Source organism: Corvus cornix, chromosome 1A, assembly GCF_000738735.6.
Source record: "Corvus cornix cornix isolate S_Up_H32 chromosome 1A, ASM73873v5, whole genome shotgun sequence".
NCBI classification, from domain to species: domain Eukaryota; kingdom Metazoa; phylum Chordata; class Aves; order Passeriformes; family Corvidae; genus Corvus; species Corvus cornix.
Window position 1 is genome coordinate 60,040,237 of NC_047057.1, and position 22,289 is coordinate 60,062,525.

General features: G+C 47.2%; 1 protein-coding gene across 2 annotated transcripts in view; it reads left to right on the forward strand.

Annotated features, from left to right (window-relative positions):
* Positions 1-16,311, forward strand: part of SSPN (sarcospan) — an 84,520-nt gene extending 68,209 nt beyond the window's left edge. For both annotated transcript variants that reach the window (XM_019292512.3, XM_010410336.4), the window contains exons 2-3: positions 8,065-8,151; positions 13,026-16,311. In XM_019292512.3, the coding sequence (XP_019148057.1) occupies positions 8,095-8,151; positions 13,026-13,391 (423 nt within the window). In that variant the 5' untranslated portion in view covers positions 8,065-8,094 and the 3' untranslated portion in view covers positions 13,392-16,311. The remainder of the gene's footprint in view (positions 1-8,064; positions 8,152-13,025) is intronic.
* Positions 16,312-22,289: the final 5,978 nt, after the last annotated feature.

A 22,289-nucleotide genomic window follows, 5' to 3' on the forward strand; every position in this document is an offset into this window, starting at 1 on the left:
TAGATAGGGGATGGATGACCCATGTCCCACTCGAGAATGAACCTCGTGGCAGAAAGTGACTTCCCAAAACTCATATATTCACACAGAAATGAGCAACAGGACAGAAAGATGTGGTGTAAAATACCAGAGCATATTTGTTTTAGTAGCATCCCACTCAAGTGCTCTTTTTAAAGGACTTGATTAGTATTCTGAATCAAGAACTTTAAAAATCTATTATGAGACCTTTTTAGCAACATTAGATATAATGGGTGAAGCTCATTCCTGGTGTTACTCCTTTGGAATTACACCAGGCTGGATTTGACCCCACAGCTGCTAATGCAGGATGACAGAAAAATGAAGGAAAATTGCTAATGTGTTAAATAGACCCTGACTGATTGAAAGCCGGTTTTTTTCTTCTTTATTAGTGGCAAAATGGTGACACCATTCCTTGCTGAAAATCAAGTGCTTCGGTGCATTACCATGAATGGAAAGGAACTGTTTTTAGAGGAGCAGCCAGTGTAAAACGCTAGCAAGGAAAACCAGGCAAGGCAGTCTGAATCAAATGGGTTCAAAACCTGACTGTGTAGGTTTGTGAGGCTGGAGCAGGCCGGGGACTGGGTTCACCATCCTGGGGAATAAATGTGGCCAGTGATCCTCTGACAGAGAGTGGAGGAGGGCTCCCTCCCCAGAGCACTGGCCCTTCCCTTCCTGCAGAAGGAAACTATGCAACTTGCATTGCACCAAGGGCATTTCACCATGAAAACCAGTTAAAACCCAGTTAAAACCAAAATGCATTTAGTCTGAATTGTGTGGGGCATTGGTCAGAAACCAAAGGAAGGTTTTATGGACAGAAACCACGGAGCCTGAGTGATTTACCACTTCTGCTTTGGCTTCAGCAACATATTCCCTGTAAAAAGCCTCTGCCCCATTGCTAAAGACAGGCAGATAAATGCTGTTAAAAGCAGTCAAGGTGGCATTTGTTTCACCTGCCTGGAGCCACTTACAATGAAGGTGCCCAGGTCTGAAGCAGTTGCCCGTGAGACCTGTCCTGAGCTCCCCAAACTGCAGGCTGGACTCCCTGGCAGTCTGTTCCTTCTTTCTGCTTTGCAGGAGTTTGGACAAACTCTTCACAAACCCACTCATGAGTGCAGGGCTTTATTTTTTCCTGTGTCTTGCCACTGGCTCAGTGCATAGCTTTGGGCAAGTTACTTAACCTTGCTAAGACTTTGTTATTTCCCCTGTAAAGTGGGGTTAATAGTGGCCATCCGTCACCCCTTGCTTTGAGATCCTGGGATGAAAAGTGTTGCAGAGACAGTAGATATTAATGGTATCCTTTTCATTCTTTTTCATTAGCTTGTGGCCTTTTGACACCCAGAAGAAGTAACGATGTATTTCTCCTTGAAAAACCTACTTTAGATTATTTCCACTGCGATCAAAAGTGGAGAGTATCAGAGTTTGCATGGGCAGGCTCCCTTTTCAGCCCTGTTTTGCAGACTCAGGCAGTTAAGAAAGTTACAGAAGTGCTCATCAGAAATGATTATCCAGGGTGTTTATTATTTCTGTCAGGAAGTTATTTTAAATGTATATGTATAGATGTTCATAAAATTAGGACTTTAAAAAACATTTTTAAAAATCTGATTTGCGAGCAGCTCAAGGCAGCAACTACGGCTCCAGCAAAAAGCATCCCAAAAATCTGCCATGGGCTGAGCCCCCAGCCCAGAAGCTCTGACACATCTCACTGCTCCAGCCCTTCTCCCTCTCCCCAGGTGCTTCCCCAGGCCAGAGAGTCCCTGAGCTTTACTCAAGGGGTGACCATGACTTGTGGCTTTCTGGCATCAGCGCTCAAGCATTGGCTTCTCTGCCCTGGTGGAGGTGAGGGTGATGTGGGGCTACGTGGTGCAAAAGGCAGGCAGACTTTTAACTGAAAAAGCAGCTTAATCAACCTTCATTTACCTGGAGTCACAAATGTTTATGTCTCTATAACTTTTTCTTGCTTTTAGTGAAACAATTTTCAGTTTTTAATAGAAGGTGACTCTTAAAACCTGGGGCCATCAAAGCAGCCAGTGGAAATTGCAGCCATGCAGGCATCCATATTTTTTTATACAGGTTAGCTTCAATTAGCCATGGGCAAACATCAAAAGGTTTGAGGGAGGACTGCCTTGAAGAAGAGGCCAGTGCTCATTTAGAGCCATGTGTAGCACTAGAGCAGGACTCTTCAGAGCCCTCTGCCATTAAATCTCATCCTCTTCCAAGAGTAACTAGGCATTCATTAGCTGAAATCCACACTTCTGTGTTGCTCAGGTATAGAGTGGAAAACTTTGATGGGAAGAAATGTTCAAACATTCTGAAGGAATGGTTTGAGAAGCTAACTGCACACCTGAGGTGCGTCTGATACTTGGCCTGGGGCTGCTCTAATCCTGGACCCCTTTGTGGCTTAGCTCATGGTTTAACTGCAGAACTTCTGGCTGGAATTTGTGCAAAAATCCTGGATAAAATTTGGAGAGGGATACCAAACAGGTTTCCCCAGCCCAGGTAGCCTCATGACTATGGAGATGGTGGCTTTCTGTAGCTTCATAGTCACGGACACACCTCAAACCACAAGTGGTGTTCACGACTACTCTCAGCCATGCTGCACTTCTCAGGCTGAAAATCACTGCTGGCTCTGTGAATGGTTAATTTTATTTAATTTTTTGATTCCTCAGGCATTTGTTCAGCCAGGACTGTATTTCTGGTTTAACAGCAGCAACGGACTGCTGCTGCAGCTCCTGGCTGTGTAAGTGATCGTAGCCTTTGCTGGGGGAATTAAATCTTACCTTAGCACAAGTGATGAGCAACTGACCTAAACAGCAAAGATCATTATGGAAAAAAATAGCATTTCATTTGATTGTGGATGTTCTTGCAGGGTTTTGATGACTTTATAGGATTTAAGAGAAAGTTGTGGACCTGCCAGTGTGTTACTGCGTGGCTTGAAGGGACCTGTAGCAAAGACATCATTATTTTATTCCATAGGTAGGGCATGGGCAGTTATTGTGGGGTTTATGGCTGTTAAAAGAATGATTTCCTAGATGATGGCCTTTGCCTGCAACCATAATATACATTTGTCATTATTACTATGATTATTATTATTATAGCTATTATTTCTGGAAGTAATTTATATGCAACTAAACTGTCCTTAAATTTAACAAGAAGTCTATAAGGGGTAAAAAAAGTTAGGCCACTGTACCTCTGTGTTGCAGACTGGCTTCTTTTACATGTGGCACTGAGACCCAGGCTGACCTGAGGCTGATGAAAGCTGGCAGTGAAAGCTGCCTGCAGCACCCACTTACATCACAGCTTCCTCAAACCTCGTAAAGCAAATTAACTTTGGTGCTGCTGTCTGCAACCACCTGTAGAGATGTCCAGCCCCAGAGGTGATCCAGGTTTATAATGGCAAAGCCAACAGGGACAGTTTCTTTCCTGAATCAAAATCTGTGTCCAGTGGGAGTGTTAGATTTGGTGGATAAAATGGCTTCTCCAAAGGTGTAGACAGGAGCTAAGCCTTGCCATATCTGATAAGGTGGGAGAGCTGTCGAGCCAAGTATCGCCTCTGAGGGAGAGCCAGAAACTCCAGAGATAGCTACAAGAGATCATTCTTTACCTGTGTCCCTAAAACCAGAAAGATCCCCAGTGTCTCCAAGGGAACAACTACAAAATAACTTGTCAATAAAGGAAATGTCTTCCTAATTCTATTAACTGCAATTTTTCTCCTGAAGTTTGAGTTTAAATTCTTATTAAATAGGAAGAGTCCTCCTGTGGGTCTCAGCAGTGCTGTGTGGAGCTGCAAGGTGTACCTGGGAGAGGTTTTGTCCTGCAGTGTGTTTGCTTTCTGCCCCTAAAAATTATGGCAGGAGGTTCTCTCTAACAAAGCCCCTGCATAAAGAGCAGATGAGCTATACTGTGTCTTTGTGAGTGTTTGCAGCATTTGCCTTGTGATGTGGCACAGACCCAATGCTCCTTAGAGCCAGGTTTTTGTCTCCTGCCTTCATTTCTTGGTGGATGTTCCCAACCCTCCCGCTTTACCAGCCTCAGCCACCAAGGTTTTCAAGATGCTCTGGGTAGGAGGTAGTTCGCTAGAGAAAAGCACCTATTCTACATTTGGGCTAAAATTGTAGCAATAACAAAAGGAAAACCAGTTTCACAGGCATACAGGGGAGAGATGGAGACAGATTAGAGCAATCTGTGGTTTTGAAATCTGTCGGAATAAAGCAAACCACATGAATATGGCAGCGTGCAAAGATAATGAGTGCAAACCACAGCGGAAATTTGTGCTCTAAGTGTTCATATTTCCCCTAATTACACACAACACACAACCTTCCCCATCCCTGCCACGTTGTGTCCTTGTGCTGCTCGCACACCTTGTGCTGAATCCTTGCAGGAGCAGATGGGATAACATGGCAACAGGCTCCTGCCCTCTTTGGGGTGGGAGCAAGCTGGAAACTTTCTCCTCCTCTTTTGATTGTGGCTTAAAAAACCAATAATTCTTAAGTCATTTTTCAACCCTGAGGTGTTCCTGCCCAATGGAAGGAATGTCTACTGCTTCCCCCAAAAACGAAATAGTATTAAAAATTTTGTACAGCCTAAATATTTTTCAGCCAGTGTTAGTAAACAGCTGTTCCCCTGGGTTGTGAACTGAGGGGATTTCACAGGGTATGCCTTAAGCAAAATGAAATCTTTACCTTTCCTAAATATTTCTGTACCACATATGGGTCTTTTTCTAGACAGCGCTTTCCAAAATTAAATTCTTCCCTTGGATAACCTTTCACGTCACTACCTATTCAGCAAGGGGTGTGTTAGTCCATATGGAAATTTTGAAGTAGGATCTTGAAATAAACCCGAGTTGAAATATGCACAGAAATGCAGATTCCTGGATTTCTGGGTAACAGCTGACCAGAGCTGATCTAATTAAGTGCCATCCTGCAGGTCTCACAGAATCTGTTTTATTTGTGTAACAAATGCACATCGATTGGTGGCAAGCACGTGCTGAAGCGGGTTCAATTGCATTTTGTGTCCTGCGCTGAGTCAATAAGGCATGGGAAATGTGTGCTTTGTGCTGGGATGTGGCAGTGGCTGTTGCAGCACCAGGATGCAGGATTACCTAATGCTACTTAGCAATCAGCACCAACAGCACCTGTAAGGTGCCTGCAGCTGTTTTAGTTACTAAAAGTCTCCTAAAAAATACTTACCAGAGGATTTTTATAGTTATTCTGTTACACTTCACAGGTGTAATTTAAAGCTGATCTATTAATAATGTATAAAATAGCAGCATAGAGCTGTTTCCTATATAAACGTTCTGCGCTTTGGTTTCCTCCAAGGAGTGAATTTAACTTTAAAGAGCTGAAATGTTAAACATATGTGGGTCATAATTCTCAGCCACATTATTTTTTACTGCCACTTAGAAAAATATACATCTCTGGTCAAAAAAAAAGTTATTGTATCGTTATAAAAGAAATACTTAAGCTTCCGAAGTATCCTGGCCAAGCCTTGCCGGAATCCTGACCCAGTGTAATCTTTTATAAGTACCTCTCTACAAATGTTCCTCTTCAAGTGTCCCTGAGTATATTATTTAAGGCCCAAAGGACCTTTAGAAAGCATGTGCAGGAATGGAGCTCCTTTGAACTGATAGCCCTTTGTATGGGAAGCTTTCTGAAGAGGGAGGTCTGATCCTGCCACGTGTGAAGCCAGCAGGAGTTTGGCAAAAGTTGTCCGAGGTACTTGGTGGCAGAGAGAAAATTCCAGCATTGATCTCTGCCCTTGGAAATGAATGCAGCTCTGTCGGCCTTCTGTGGTTAAATGGAAGGGGAAGGAGGGAGTGGCAACAGTCCCATGATGTCTCATGGCAGTCACCTGGAGGCAAATCTGGCTCTCAGTCCATGCAAGTATAAGTGCCCACTAGTGTAGCTGAAGCAAAGCAAATTTGACTTATTGCTCATAAGCACCAGATCCTGAAAATACTCAGGCCCAGCTTTGGTGTGAGAAGCCACTATGATTTGTCATGAATTCTGGGGATATGACGTTAAGATAGTGTATTTAAGCAAATTTCTTTTTTTTTTTTAGGTCTTGCTGCAGGTTCTTTCCTTCAGCCATTATGGCACTGGAGGAGTTTATCATTTGGATATTATCAGCAATAGGATCTCTTAAGATTTAAGTTTTATGGGCATGTTAATTGAATTAAAAGATTAATATACAGTGCAAGGGACCAAGTGCACTGAAGGACCCTTGACAGGAAAGGTTGTTTTTTCCCCAGACAACCCTGTCAGCTATGGCTGTCAACAATAAAAAGAAAGAAACGAATAAATTGGAGGCCGTGTGTAAGTCACAGGACCAGAATATAAATACACATGACATGGAAAGGAGTAAATAATACTGACACATTCTTTAGAAATGTTCTCGGGCAATACTTCCTATTCATGTCCCACTGAAGTGATGTGAAATAAAACTTCATGGGGAAGAGTGTTACTAATCACCCAGGTTCTTGAGGGACACGGCTCTGTGTGTGTTGGGAGGCACTTTTCCTTTGCAGGGCTGCTGTCCTGGGCCTTACACCAGCAATGTGAAAAAAGTTTGATAGTTTCTGCAGTGGGTCATAAAAGGAACGTGTTTATCCACTGCTGCCTAAAAGGACAGCTTGTGCATCTTTCACTGCAGGTCAAGCTCCCTGTGGAGCTGGAAATCTGGATGTGAGCAGCACTTCCAGGGCATGCAGGTGGGCATGGGACTGTGATGGAGCCCCACACTCCTGCAGCATCTCCATGGCATAGCCCCACCTTGGCAAAGGCAGCTTACACATGGCTCTGGCCAAAGAGGGCAAATCCCACTGCTCCAGGAAAGCAGAAAGCCTCAAATTAATGACAACTCTTCCAAACTCCAGAAGTAAAATGGAAGGGGTTAAAAAAATATAGAATCTTGCTGTAGTCACTGAGAATTGAATAGCTGACATTTCTAACCAAGATGCTCCTAGCAGGGAGGCCAAGACTTGCTCCTGGCCCTGCGTGTAGAGAGGACCTCTGACAGGATAGTGGCTGATCTCATCCAAAGTCCCCACTAAGGCTCATCCCACCTAAAACGGCTTTTAAAGGTGTGGTTTGAAGGCTCATTTAAAAGCATGTGCATGCCATCAACTCACCTGTTCTTCCAAGGCAGCTCAAACATGCACGGATTCTTCCAAACACAGCTCCAGCTGCCAACAGCCTCTCACATGCCCAGATCCAGCCCCACAGGGAGCCCTCACCTGGTGCCTGGGTACCCAACTCCTCCCTCCAGGGGATGATCTGCCAAAAAGCAGCAGTCTGCTGCTCCTGAGTCCTCTTGTGAGGTTTGCTTGCTGGTCCTCCAAGAAGTGGGAGAGGAGGGCACTTGACTGGAGTGCACAGGCACAGTGTGGGGACACACTGTTTTCTAAACACAAAAAAGCAGATCACATTTATTGGGCTAGGTCCTCAGAGCAGGATCTCCCCTTCTCACCTGGCTGAAAAATGCCTACCTTGTGAGTACCTGCTCCAGCAGATAGAGACATAATTAATAATAAAGATGGCTAAATGAATAATCAAGTGTGCAAATTCTTTTCCATTACTGTTAACCTTCAGCAATTACTGCCACAGGACTAAAACACAGTTTCAGACTGCAGGGAAGATGGATATCTTCCTTAGTAAGGTGCCCACTCCAGAAGAGGGTGAAAGCCTCTGCTATAAACTCTGCTGCTTCTTACCCAGTGGCAGCCATGGTTTAATGATTTACAACTTGCACGGGTGACACAAAAACCCTGTCAGCACCCAGAGCTACATAGGATGGTACTCTTTGGGCTTGCAAGCCCACCTTCAGAAGCCTTTTCCTCTTTCTGGATAGTTGTATGGGCAAAAACTCAACACACATCCTGGGGTCTGTTGCTGTGCTGTGTCTTTGATGACTTTGCTTCCACACTGCTTCTTGAGTTATGGTCCTGCTAAGACAGAAAGGTGTCTTGGCTTGGGGGAAAGAAAAAAAAAAGGTATTTTTGTGTTTTGTAGGGTTTTTTTAACCTTGATGCATTTTACATCTCTTCCCTTGCAGGTCTGCGTGGTGTCCTTAGTGGGATTTGTTATGCTTTGTATTTCGTACCAACCTGATGAGAAGACATGTGTGCAGTTCACAGTGAAGGTACCTCAACATTTTTTAAACTTTTTTTTTTTTTTTTTCTTCTCATGTCATTAAATATAATCAGAGAAGTTGATACAGGGGGTGTTTTTAAGACCACAGGAAAAGAAGTGAAAATACACCTGAAATGCAGGAATGGTCTTCTGTTACTTTTCAGGCAGCCAAGGAAGAAACTGTATCCTATAAAGGGGAAACTCTAATAATGTTTCAAATCAGAACAAGATACCATTTTATTCACCATGTTTTAGGAATATAGACAAAGCTGGAATAATCTGGGAAGTGTTCAGAGAGTTTAAGTAGATTAAGTGGAGATAGTAAGTAAGGTAAGAAGTAGGGTGGCATAAAATGAGTCCACTTAAACCAAGTTTTAATATTTAGTGGGAAAGTACTAGGAAGGCATGGGGATATGCATTCTCCCACAAAGCAAATTCCCATCTGAGCATTTTAGGAACTGCACCATACCCCACCTCTCTCTCTAAAACTGCTTTGCTGACTCTGGTGAGAAACTAGAAGAGCAAGGCTGAGAACACTTGGTTTAAACACCATTTTTCCTGGGCTATTTTTTCTTATTATTGTAATTTTCAGGGCCCTTAATATTTTGCAGCCACATAATAACCGAGAAAAATACCGACGCAAGCAGCACAAAATAACCGTGATTATTAACTGAAAAAGGCAGAAGGAAACAAAATGCAAGGAGCAGCCTTTCAAAACCTGGCATCCATCCTCCCTTAGAAATTAGACCCCGGTGTGTCTTTCTCGAGCTTCTCCCGTAGTTAAAGAAAGAAAGGGAGAAGAACAATTGTGCCTGCCCTGTGACTGCCTCTACATTGTCCCCCCGTCACCTTTACGCCCCCAAGGAAGGTTACTGGGCTGGGCGGGGGCTGCCACGCCAGGCTTTTTACTGCCTGCCCCGCAGCATTAAATTGAATTTGGCATCCCGGCAGGAAGGGAGTCATCCCTCGTGTTGGGAACGGCATGTCGGGCTGGGCAGCTCAGATGTCTCTGCCACCCTCGGCGACACCACCCACCCTGACAGTACGGAATGTGAGCCATCGTTCCCTGTAAGAAAATAGACCTTTTGGAATTTCTCCCGAGGTGATGTCAAATGGGCCATTCCTTGTCACCTGGCAGAATTAGAGCTAAAATCTCCCTGGTTCAGTCAATAGCCCATGGACTGTTGCTTACCCAAGGCACCCTCCTCCCCAAAATCCCCCTTCCCAGCATTTCCTATTGCAGCATGCCACAGAACTCCATCATTCCCAGGCTGTTCACCTCCCCTGTCCCTTGTCCCTGCTGGGAGCTGTTATCCCACAGTTTGGGATAACAGGACAAATGGCCTCTGGCTGCAGGGCTTGTACCTCTTTTAACAACATAGGAGCTAAAACTCTCCTCCAGGGCTTTGATCACATAGGACTCATCTACATCTCCAGTATCACTTCTTAAATCTTCGAATTTCAGTTAAAGGCTGTCTCTGAACTAAAAATGAGCATTAGCTACGACAAGGCTGAGGATGCAAGATTACAGTCCTGAGACAGATTGTTCAGTGGGTTGTTCTTTTCTCCTTGAGGGCCCGATGCTTCATCAAACACTGCAGTTGGGTTCAGCCCAATCTGCTCCGACTGTCCTTGCAGGGTCTGGATCCCTGGCCCAGGTCCAGCCCTCACCCTGGTGGCTGGTTCCCACCAGCCACGCATCATCCTACAGCAAAATCTTGGCTGAGCTTCCCTGGAGTGCATTAAGCACTCCAAGTTCCCTTGCACAACCCAAGGATCACAGTGACAGGAGGACTACACACACACACACAGAGGCCTGGGGGATTTGGGTCAACCCCCAAGGTGACCCTCTGACCACTGCGAGTGACTCCCTTGGCGTGGAAGACAGGAGGAGACCTGTGCAGTCCTCTCTGCCTTCATCCCTCTCAGCAGCTGCTTCTTTCATTTCGCAGTTGCATGAGCCTTGGATCCTTTTAAAGAAGGAGGTGTGAGAACTGCTTTCGGCAGAAGTCCCTTCCCGAGACTGCTGTGGGTACCCACAGCACGCCATGTGTCCCTGAGAAAGGGAGACCACCCAGAGGGAGGGCGGCTGTGCCCTTCAGGGGGAACAGCAACAGCGAGTGCCACACAGGAAAACCTTGAGCCATCCTGTGGACTCCCTGGGCTGTGTGCTGCCATTTGACAGATCACTCACTGTGGTCCTCCCCAGGGCACCCCCAGGGTAGCGACACCCTCTGCTCCCACACGCCCAGCCCACGCTGTGACACACCATGGTTCCTCTTCCCTGCAGGGGCTCGTGCCTGAGCCACCACCGCCCTCAGAAAGGGTCTCCTGACCCACCTCTGCAAACCCCTCTGCTTTCACCTCTGATAACTATGAGGAGCCTTTTCCATGAGGAACTTAATCCATCTTCCTGTTATTTATTTTAATTTAGTCGCAGAGGAAAAGTATTGCCAGTAAATATTGCTAAAATGTCTCTTCCTCATATGAGGAACACAAAGGAGGATGAGCTGCCATGCTCTGACCTCACTGCACACTGTCTCTCCCCACTTCCCTTTTCTCCTTCCATTTAAGCAGCAATTGCAGTGCCTATCTCTCTGAAGCTGTTAAAAAACAGTTTTCCAGCAGCAAGTCCTGGTTCCTGGGCAGAGCCCACCACGCAGTTGTATTTGTGATGCTGAAGTTGCCTCCAGGTCTGGCATGTGATTAATCTGCTGATGGGATCTCAGCACTCACTGTCTCGTGCTCCCTCAGAGGCAGTGCTTGCATTTGCCTCACCTTTGACATTTGGAAACGTGTTCATTTCCAGCAGCTCGCAGAGAGATTCCTCTGCAAACATCTTGTGGGAATAATAAGCTTTTAGAAAATTGCCCTGTGTACCCCATGCATCTGCCTTCACCTCCAAGGATTACCATAAGAGCTGCCTGTGTATTCAGATTCTGAGATTTCCTTCCCTGTAGGAACACAACAGACAAATTCTCCCTAACTGTACCTGGAGCATGGATTAGGCCATGGATTTCATGCTGTTGTGGCCTGACTTTGGATAGAAGTTGGCAGCTAAATAGAATATCTGCCAAGGGAGAATCAGGCACATGGTGTAGTCTTGGCTTAGTATCTCATCTGTTAGGGAGGCCTGATTCTGTCCTCTGCTGGGCTGAATCCAGGGACTTCTACCAGGACTTCTACATCACAGAACAGCCAACATTTGTCCATTTTCTTTTTCCCCATCAAACACATTTGCACCATCTTTTAAAACAATGCCATTGGCTTATGAATTACCACATCTTGGTTTGGAGGGGGTCCATCAGTCAGCAGCACTCCATCTTCTGTGTGCTTTATATGAGGACGTGGCCCCATTTTCCGGTTTCACCTTTCCCATGGACCCTTCCCTTGAAAGCTGCAGGGGCAAAGTAATTGCATTTAATAAGAGCCACCTTCATTTTGAAGCATTTGGTTTAAGGCTGCAGGAGAAGTCATTAAATTTAATAGTAGCCAAGTCTCTAAGATCTTTTGGTAAGAATTTGGTGACATGAGGGGGGAAATGTATATAGTGTTTCAAGACCTGCAATAATCCCAAATATCTTTTTTTTTCAAGCTGGCAACCAAACAGAAGATTGATTCACACTGTAGATATAAGACAAATACACCAGGAGTGTGAATTTTATCAGGACATACATACTTGGAGTTTCAAGGTCATAAAAAATGCTTTTATATTGATATTTTGCTTGCAGTATTGAGGTTAAGAGAGCGAGAGAGAGAAGCTGCTGTTTAAAATAACAGATTCCCAACCATGCCACGTGTCTGACAGATAAGATGCCAAGGAAAATAAATGTTTTTATGGTGCTGAACAGAACCAAAAAAATGCAATTTTGCCTAAACACAGAACATGATTTTAATATACATTCACACATATTTTGTATGCAGCGCAGCACCTGCCAGTTCCACCTATCAAAAGCAAAGGGAAGTCCATATGTGCTGGTATCCAAAGCTCTCAGGTGCATCCCGGAGTGTCAAAGGCTCTGACTTGCTGCCAGTTTCCATGTGTTTGTGGAGGTGGACTCTGCAGAGCTACCCTTGATAAAAGCCATGCTATTTTTAAGCTGCCACTGTTGTGAGGAGCAGTGGAGGTGATGAGCAGACCCTCGTCCTTCTCACACTGTAGCACTGGGAAAAGAAAGGTGCTTGCTGCTCTTTCACACCTGTGAAAGACTTCCCCATGTTTATGGGACAGGTTTTGGGAGCAGACTGAGCACAGCACACACTTTTTGGTGGAGATCTGCATTCCCATTCCACAGTGGGGCCTGGGAAGCAAACAGCCTGGCTGCACCCACAAAGCCACAAGCGGGAGATCAGCCACCCCACTGCCTGATTTGCAAGTATAAATCAGATTTGTTTGGGCATGCAAACCGAGAGCTGGGAATAACACATGAGCAAAGTCTCAAAAACACCTACAGCTCAGCACAGCCTGGGGTGAGATGGCAGCCCAAGGCTCAGACTGCTCAGCTCTGCTTCGAGGCACTCATTTGTCTCAGCTGATGACCGTGAGTCCTGCCAATGCAGGTACAACTGGAGAGGAAAATGCTCCCTCCCTCTCTATAAAGCTTCTTGATGTATAGACACACCAATTTCTTGGTGCTCTCACCAGGCCTCAAAATTGCAAGGCAGTACTCATATAAAACCATGAAAGGCAAGTTCTTGAGATGACTTGCTGAACTTGCCATCATAAGGAGCCTTGCAGCTGTTGAAGCACCCCATCTCCAGGTAGTACGTTGAGGGTAAGCAATCCGTGCAAAGTACACATGCATGCATCCCCTGCGTGTTCCTCAGTCTCTACGCAGCTGGAAAAAGGAGGTTTAGGTTTTGGCTTTTTTTCCTTTCTTTCAGCTGCTGTATTTTCTCCTGAGTGCCCTGGCTCTGGTTGCCTGTGTTTTGGCAGTGGCTTTTGCTGCACACCATTACTTGCAGCTGACAAAGTTCACCTGTGGCACCATCCTGGAGTCCTGCCAGTGCAAACTGGACACTGAAGACCCCCTCAGCCGGACCTTTGTGTACCAGGACGCGGCCGACTGTGGCAGCCTGACCAGCATGCTCAGCCTGTACCTCCTTCTGCAGATGGCTCTCAACCTGGTGGCAGCCCTGGTGTGCCTCCTGACGTGCTTCATGGTGTGGAAGCACCGATACCAGGTCTTCTACGTGGGCGTTCGCTTCCAGCCTCTCACGGCCGCCGAAGGCCACACGCAGCAAGTGTAGGGTCTGGGCTGGCAGGGGGTTGTGGCCAGGGATGGACACAGGCACCATGGAGGGATGGGCGCTTGGAAGGTTTTTGACGAGGAAAAACGCTCACACGGCTTTAATGAATCTGGTTTTCAATCATTTTAAGAGCATTTCGTACGGCTGCTCTTGAGAAAAGGCCTCTTGTGAGATTAGCTAGAGGTCACAGAGTCCTAAAGATGCAGCTGTACAGATGCTCCCCAAAGAGGATCTTTAATAGCCACAGATAAAATCACTGGGAACTCATCTGCAGGGCTACAGGCATTACAAAATAGGGTCCATTTCCCTCTTGCCTTCAGAGAAGCTATGCCAATTTCTACCAGATAAGGATCTGGTCCCAACTGCTTAATTATATCTACGGGAACATGCTTCGGGAATATATCGTATCTTGGAGCTCTGGGTGTAATCCACACTAACCTGATGGGAATTTAACATTCAGGAAAGTAATGAGGGAGGTCAAGACCTCTCCCAATGCAGATGGAGACCAACACCAAAGTGAATATATTGATGGCTGCCATATAAAATATACATATAACTTTTCAGAGTGATTAATGATATAGGCTACCTAACCCAATTACTAATAAACAGGTATGAGTGAGTCCACTGGAGGTACTTTGGTGGGCCCTGCTTGAGACTCCAGGCAGATTTCTGAAGTTTGGGAGAAAAGATCAGTTTAAGGAACCTTGAGTTGCACTCCCAAAGTGGAGGGACCCTAAATCACTAGTCATGTTGAAAACTATGTCCATACTGCTCTAATTGCAGGCTGACAAACCCAGATTTTAGCCAGTTCCACCAATTATACTCCAAGCACAAAAGGCCAAATGCATTTTTGGTGTAACTCCTCTGAAGACAATCAGCCTTACACACCAGCAGTGGAGTTGGGCCAACAGCCCTGAAAGATATATCCCTGCAACAATGAATGTTTTTAAAATGGGGTGGAGGGAGGGAAGCAAGAAGAGACTGCCAGTCTCCCAAAGACACCTTTGATAATGATGAGGGCAACAGAATAATGATTTCTTAATGAGCATGGAAAAAAAAGTATATTCAAGCAGTGCTTTTTCACCCTGAAAGGGAAGCTCTAGAAGTGCTTTACATCTTAGTAGCCTTATACCAAGACAACTATGTTGATTTGTCCCTTGAACTGCCATTTCCACTTGCACAGCATGGACATCTAAATTTAGGAGCAATTCCTAACTGGCAGCATTGTGCACTGCCTCCTGATCTGTATCTGTGCAAGAGCAAGGCAGCTGGTGCTCACACCCTGCCATGACGAGGGATTTCCCGATCCCAGCCAGAACAGGGATGTCTCTGAGGTGGGGTGGAGCAATCACATGCCAGAAAAATTGTGCCATAATCATTAGCTAGGAGGAAGCAAATGAAATTTATATAATGCTTCAAAGAAAAAGAAAAAAACAACTTTCTGCAGCAAAAAGAGCCACCAGGAAGTCAAAAACTCAGTCCGGCAAAAACCTAGTTGTCTAAGGAGCTCTAATCCTACCAAAAAACTGCCTTCCATGTGGTGATCACACATCATCCAGGGGCTAGACCATCAAGCCTCCAGGGTCAGAAGATCACAGTGTAGCAACATCTCCTGTGGCCCACCTAGAACACTGCTGGATGTATGGGCTGTAGTTTTAGTCATGGAAAGTGCCTCTGGAGTAGACATAGCATCACCAAGGTGCTCTCTGCCAAGCCACAAAGCGAGGAGCTGCAGAAGATGAGGGGTTTTGAGATCTGCTTCCGAATGGCCTTTTTTATTGCACCTAAAAGTAACAACCGCTCATAAGCCTGGCTGCAGGGCACATTTGCAATGGTGCCCGTGTCACCACCCATCCAAAGACCTCAGCTGGCCTCCCAGGCATTGCTGTGGCAAGCTGAGACAGGAGAGGAGCGGGAGGGCCTGCTGGTGCTGTCAGACCCATCCTTGGGGCCATCCATGTGGGATCTGGCAGGAACCGACCCATCTCCCACAGCTCTGGTGGAACACTCTGCCAGCAGCACTCATAGACCTGTGCCAGGGCCATCCTGCCTGGAGATGGGCACACAGGGGTGCCTCTCCCCTGTGGTGTACACAGGTTTGTCCCCCATCCCACACACGCCTCCAGCCGTGCTCTCTGTGAAAGCTCAGGGCAGAGGATGTACCTTCCTCCTACCTGCACGGCCCTCAGTGCACCTGGCCCTCCCTCCAGACAAAACTGTGGGATCCTCTCTCCACACAGAAGATAACAAGAAGCAGGAAAGGGATCAAAGGGAGCCTGAATGACAGCTGAGCTTTGGGGTCTCCTCCCACCCTCACCACTGCACTGATAGCTGGCACAACAAGAGGAAGGCTCTGCTGGCAGAGCAGGGCATGTTCCCCCCCTGCCCATCCCAAATGTGCCTGTTGTTCAGAGGACAGCTTGGTGTGCAGCACTCCAACCCTGGCCCAGCGGCATTTCCACCAGAGCTGCCCTTTGTCTCCATAATCCTCTGACCTCTGCCTCACCCACATGTTTTCACTCCCTGTTTCCCATCAGCTCCCAAGTGCTGGGCTCCCAGAGGCTGTCGGATGGGGCTGGGCTGGCGGTGCCTGGCCTCTGCCTGCTCACCCCTGGGCTGAGATTTGCTGGGGCTGCTCTGGAGCACGGCAGATGCAGCGGGGATGATCACAGAGCTTCTGTAAATGCCTTCGGCGTGTCGGCAGGGAGGAGAAGGGAGGTCTGGATAACAGAGCCTGCTCCACTTAACAAGCTGTGCACCTCCATATCAGCTCACTCTCCACTTCCAGCCACGAATCCGGTTTGCTAATCAGCACAATGCAGCTTAACCCTTTGCTCTGGAAGAAAGCAATATTCATCATATATTCTGTTGGTGGTTTAAATGCTTAATGAATAAATATGGAGCATTTTGATCTAGCAAAGATGAACTTCTTTATTTCCTTTTCATATACCTCAAGAGCATAAAATCGAAACATGAGAGATGGAGAAACAGACACAGAAGGTTTAGGAACTGGTTTCCCCCTGGGTATGGTTTTACAATGTGTACTTTGCTTGGATTAAGAGTTTTGGAAAGTATTAATTAAAGGATTTTCACCTACCACAGCATATCCAGACACCTCCCAGCTTTTTCCCAGTGTCAGAGTCCACGTGGACTGCACCAGGAGAAAGACTGGGACTAAAAGGCTTGGAAAGGACAGAGGTGTTGAAGAAGAAAGTAATTTTTCTATAAGCCTGGGAAATTTATCTTCTGGGTGAATTCCACAGAAAAGGGTAGGATTAAACCCCTATAGACACACAGAATTTGCGAAGGGCTCGATGTAATTTACTCTCACAAACCCAGGTGTGATTCTCATTTGCACCCTGGCCACTTTACACTGTTTTCCCAGTGTAAAGGGGTTGTAAAGACTGCATCAATCATCTTTACACCTACTTTATGGCCATTTTACACAGCTAAAAGGGCCCTTTGTGTAAATGAGAACTCAAGCCCTAGAGAATTTAATAGAGAGGAGATCCTTTCTATAGACTGTGTTAGACCCTCTAATAGGGTCTATTACTGGGATATAACTCTCCGCTGGATTTTATAGCTTGGCTTAGAGATCATCAGTCTCGATTAAATTCAGTTCTGCAGAACTTTTCCAAAGGCCATAACCCCCTGGTGTCACGCCTGCTCCTCCACCCCGAGGAGGCACGCAGGGAGTGATGGTGTTGCATGGATAACTGCTTGGCTTTTTAAAAGGAGAAGCAGCAGCCACCACTATCCTCTGGCTCGGAGGCATTTTGATGTCGTGCTATGCAAATACCGAAGCAACAATAACAGCAGCGAAAAGGGAACCGAGATGCAGCGCCTCACGGGGAGCCAAAATGTCACATTCTCAGCCCCACCAGGGTTTGTGCCCCTCTCCCTCCCCTGCTGCCACTGGAAGGCCAGGGGCTGGTGGGCGAAGGGGAAGCACCGCCAGGCCCTGGCCCCACGCTGGGGCTGCCACCAGCCTTCATGTGACGGCCATCTGCGCCTCGCTGGCCCGGCCGCCTCTGCGTGGGCACCGCTTGGAGCTTTGCCTAAAAAACAACTCCGCGCAAGAACGCCGGGAGCTGCAATCAACTCGCAGGACTGATTTTTTTCTGATTTTTTTTCTTTTCTCTTTTCACGCTCCCAGCCAGTGCAATATTTGCTCTGGGGGCCTTTCGAAAGAGAAAGCACGCTGCTAGTGTGTGAGAGAAGCCGCAGCTCGGGTCCTCTATATTTAGAAAGCCAGGATGTCATACCTCGCCTTGAAATTTTCATAGTCCCCTGCACCCCACCCACCCACACACGTACACATGCTTGCGTCTGGAAAATGTTTTTCGGTCTTAGCGAAGGGTGTTGGCTTAGGGGGATTCGAGGGAGGTGCAGAGGAACAACAGCAGCTCAGTCCCGGGTGCGAAGCTCGACGCCTCCTTAAGGCAGCGGGCGCAGCAGGCACCGGGGACCCACCGCTCCCCACGGCTGCAGTGCAGGATCTCTGCTCCTTGTCAGTCTGTAACATAAATCCCAAGGCAGGGCCGAGCTGTTCTGAGGCGTAGGGAAGCCCTGTCCTGTGTCACGTCAGGCAGTGCTGTGCCCTCAGCCAGCAACACCGTCCCCAGTTCATTTCTGAGTGGCTGCAGCACCTGTAGCAAGGGCTCCAAGAAGGTGAATTTTGGGAGTAGCTCATCTCAGGTCTCTGCAGTTCCTCCTCCCCAGGGATTTTTGCTTTCTGCTAAATGGCTGCCTCCAGTAATCACTACTCAGTAGCATTTATCCTCTTCTAAATTGCCTCTGTAGCCAAATATCATAAACAGTGATTGCATCTCCAGAGACTGGGGTACATTTTTCTTTTGGTTTTGGTACCTGGTCTCCATGCCTTTGTCCAAGCAAACAGTTGAAAGCCTCATCTAAACTTCAAACTTCTTGGGGGGGAGCTGTCAATTTCTTTTTGCTTTCTTTTTAAAGAAGTTATGGGCAATACCTATTTAATTTGTTACCTCAATACTCCACAAAGCCATCTTTACATTGGAGCTTCACCCAAGTGCACCGAGGTATCCCTGCCTGGCACAGACATCTGAGAGTCAGCCACCAAATATGAGCAGCAGCCCAGTCTGAGAGGAGAGAATAAGCTGCAGAGGGTGATTTGAGTACCTGCCTCTCTCTCCTTCAATCAGATGGATTATGACTGATGAGTGCTGGGCTGACCTCAAGTTACAGGAGATACAGAGAGTGATTCTGATTAAGGCAGCCCTCAGCTTTAAGAGCCCTGATTGTCCTAGAAATGAAATATTTGAGCAAGACAGGGTTTTAACCCCATTTCACTCTCATAGCTGTGTAAGGAGAACTATTTTTAATTAGCCCAAAGCTGACTGAAGAGGGATTTCTCCTCACTTCAATGTGGGATTTCTTTTCCAATGAAGCTATGGTGAGAGGAAGCCTTTCCCTGATCTGTCCTCCATGAGGCTGGCTGGGAGCATCACTGCTGGAGCCAGAGCTGCACACATGCAGAGGTGTGTGGAAACCACCCTCATGTCTTCTTTGGGACATTTTCTTCCAGTTCCACAGCTGCCAGAGCTGACACGGGGAGGGCAGAGGAAGCCAGTGTCCCAGATCCATAACGTGCCCGAGTCAACCAAGCCCTGCAGCCGTCCCCATTTATACTGACACTACTGGTCACCAGGGATTTGGTGGGATGGTTTAGGGAACAATCACACTGAAAAGGGAAGAAAATAGACACTTACACTTTCCCTTCCACCTTGTGAATCCAGGCAGGAGAGCAGCACACACATGAAGGGACCCAAGAGGAAATACAAAATCCTCCCACCCCGTTTTGCTGCCCAAACCTGCCAACGCACTGAGAAACAGTGAAAACGTGCAGAAAATAAATCCCCAGAAATCAGGCACTTCGGGTTTTCAAGATCCAAAGTGTTGTTAGGTTAGGAATGTGAAAATTAGTGTATTTTTGTGGCTTGTCCAATTCTTCCAGACTGTCTCAGGTGGGGATCCAGGCAGCCCGGATTCTTTGCTGTCACTAAAGGAAGGAAATTTTGTAACCTGACTGGGAGAGGGGAGGGATGGGGAAGGGCAGTTTATGGGCTGTACTCATATATCTGTATATATTCTGGTAAGGCTACAGTTTGCAGATTCAGCTTTTTTTTCTTGCGTACAGAAGGAAATTGTAGGATCTCAGCTGGCAAAATTCTATGCTTCTGAATTAACAGGAGCTGCATCTCCACTTTACTTCTAATAAAACTTTTCTCAGTCACTCCACCCAGGTTTCAGTGCTTCTTTTGCTTCTCCATTTTCCAGTGAGACAGGACTTTCCTGGAACATCCTCCCCTAACCCCACAAAGGGCACCGGGTCTGTGGGCTCTGTGTGAGCTGGCCCTGCTTAGGCAGGGCAGGGGAGGGACAATTTGCAAACTGCTTCCTGAGACTTCTCCTGAGTTCTCCAGCCACTGATTATGCTGTTGCTTACAGCAAATTATAAAAAATTACAGAGATCCAGTGCCTGAAAATTCCACAGCATAATTGCCTGCTAGTAGACAACAAGTGGATTTCATTAGCCCAAGTGGCAAGTGTGGCTACTGCACTTTGGGAACAGTAGGCCTTGGTCTTAATGCCACCAAATTACACCTGAATGGGAAAATTCAGGACCTGCAGACAACAAAGAGGGACCCCTCTGTGCTCAGGTGTTGCACTGAGCAAGAGAGGCTTGCAGGGCTTGCAGGACCATGGGGTGTGAAGGCTCACCCTCATCCCTGAGGGAAGCTGACCCCCTTTGAAATGTTCACTCCAGCTGGGGCTCAGTGCCAGGCTTGCTCCACTCCTCATCCCCAGACAGCTTCGGGACTACAGATCCTCACCCCTGGAGGGAGACAGCAGGTAGAGTAGAAGAGGAATAAAGATTTGTTTGATTTGTCTTTGTCTGAGCATGATGCATCTTCCTGTAAGGCTTTTCCCACTAACAGGAACATGTTGATTGGGACTGATAGGGAATTTGATGGGGTTTTTCTTTCAGTGGCTGTATAAGGATCTGATTCAAGTCCACTGAAATGGATGAGAAACTAACTCACATTTCCCATTCCCAAGCCTCATTAGCCCTGCTGCAGCACACTAGGGGCAACACCAGCCATTAAAGAAAGCAGGTTGATTAAGGGACAACCTCAAAGACTAAAAATAATCAGGGAAACAAGAATCAATGCCATATGAAAGCAAACACGTGGTCAGTTGTTATCACAGAGCTTTTCACGTGATGGTCTGTGCACTGATCTCACCCGGAGCATGTTTGTTTTGGACAATCTTAAAGGGTCCGGCCCCGTGGGTTGGCAGCAACACGTACGGAGTGATCCGAGAGAGCAGGCCTGACCCAACGCCCGTGGAAGTCAAGGCATTGACTCCTCCAAGCACTCCCTGTAGGAATCACTCCAGGTTTGGAAAGATATGTTGTGGTTAAAGATGTTAGTCTGGTACTTAGGGAAAATGTACTGACACTGTCACTGTCAAATCCAGCCAGAGACAAGTGAGAAACAGAGGGGTTGTAGCTAAAAAGTGCAACACAAAATAAAAATAAAGTGGCTAAAGGAAAACTTGAGCAGTCAAGGGGAAATGCAGCAAGCTCAAACAAACTGCCTTGGCCCAGACACATTGCATGGAACACGCAGTGATTTGGAGGGGAAGAGAAGAAGGATGGCAGGAACTCAGCATCCCACTCTTTCACAAGCCTCAAAAACATCGCAGGCAATGTGAAAAGAAAAAAATACATGGCTTTAGTCCTGTCTGGAAACATGTGGCACAAACTGAGGCAGAGGAGATCAAACTTGGCTTCACCCTGTTTCCCCCGTCTTTTTTCACTCCCCTGCTCTTTGCTAGCATTATCTGGGCTGCTTGGTCCTCAGCAAACAACCGAGTAGCCAAAATATGGGCAGGATTCACGCCATAACCAAACCAGCCAATGAATGAAATAAGGCACTTGTTTCCTGGAGCAGAGGGAGGGGAAGCAGGGGGATTTAAGCATTTCTATGTGGTGTTGGAAACCCACCTTGAGTAGAAGCAGTCCCTCAGCTCGCACAAACCACTGGCACTCCTCTGACGTCAATTGGCAGCCGCTGGTTTGCACCATCCCAGGGCTGGCTGCAGCAGCACAAGCAAACAGCTCGCCCGGCCAGCGAGACACACGCAGAGTCAAGCTGGAGCCCTGCACTCCTTCCCTCCGCCTCACTGCTTCCCATTGTCACCCACAGCTTCGTTTTCAGAGGCAAAGGGCGCAGACCAGCTATGGCAGGCATGTCTCGGGCAAGTGGCACATTGGCTGGCGATGGGTGGGTGGCACGGGGTTGTAGGGTGTTTGTGGATGCCAAAAACCTGAGGGTGTGCTAGGACAGGGTCTCTCTGCTGATGCCCTCGGCACTCAGGGCCACCCCTGAGCTGTGGCAATGCCCAGGCAGGCTGCCAGGGAGAGAGCAATGCTCATGCAGCTACGTGAGAGGCAGGACCTCTGTCCACAGGGAGGCTGCTGGCTCCATGAAAGGGATGGCTGATGTCCTTCAGAAGGATGAGAAAGTTACTGACCATGGGAAGTACCACAGGCACTTGTCTGCTCTCCCCTTTCACTCTTCCCACCAAACAGACTCCAGGCCTGAGGAGAGTGGGAAGAGGAGGAACTTGACTCCCCTCGGTGCTTCCTGCAGCACACGGCAGGAGGAAAAGGAGGCGGCAGCGGTGCAGCTCATTCCCTGCCCTCCCTACACCAGGTTCCATCCTGCAGCCACCCATCCCAGCCCTCCCCAACCCTGAATGCCTCCCACAGGGGACACAAGGGATAGAGCTGCAACACAAGAACTGTGTCCCATCCCTGCTCATGGAGCTTGGCAGCCCTCAGTTTCAGGGGGA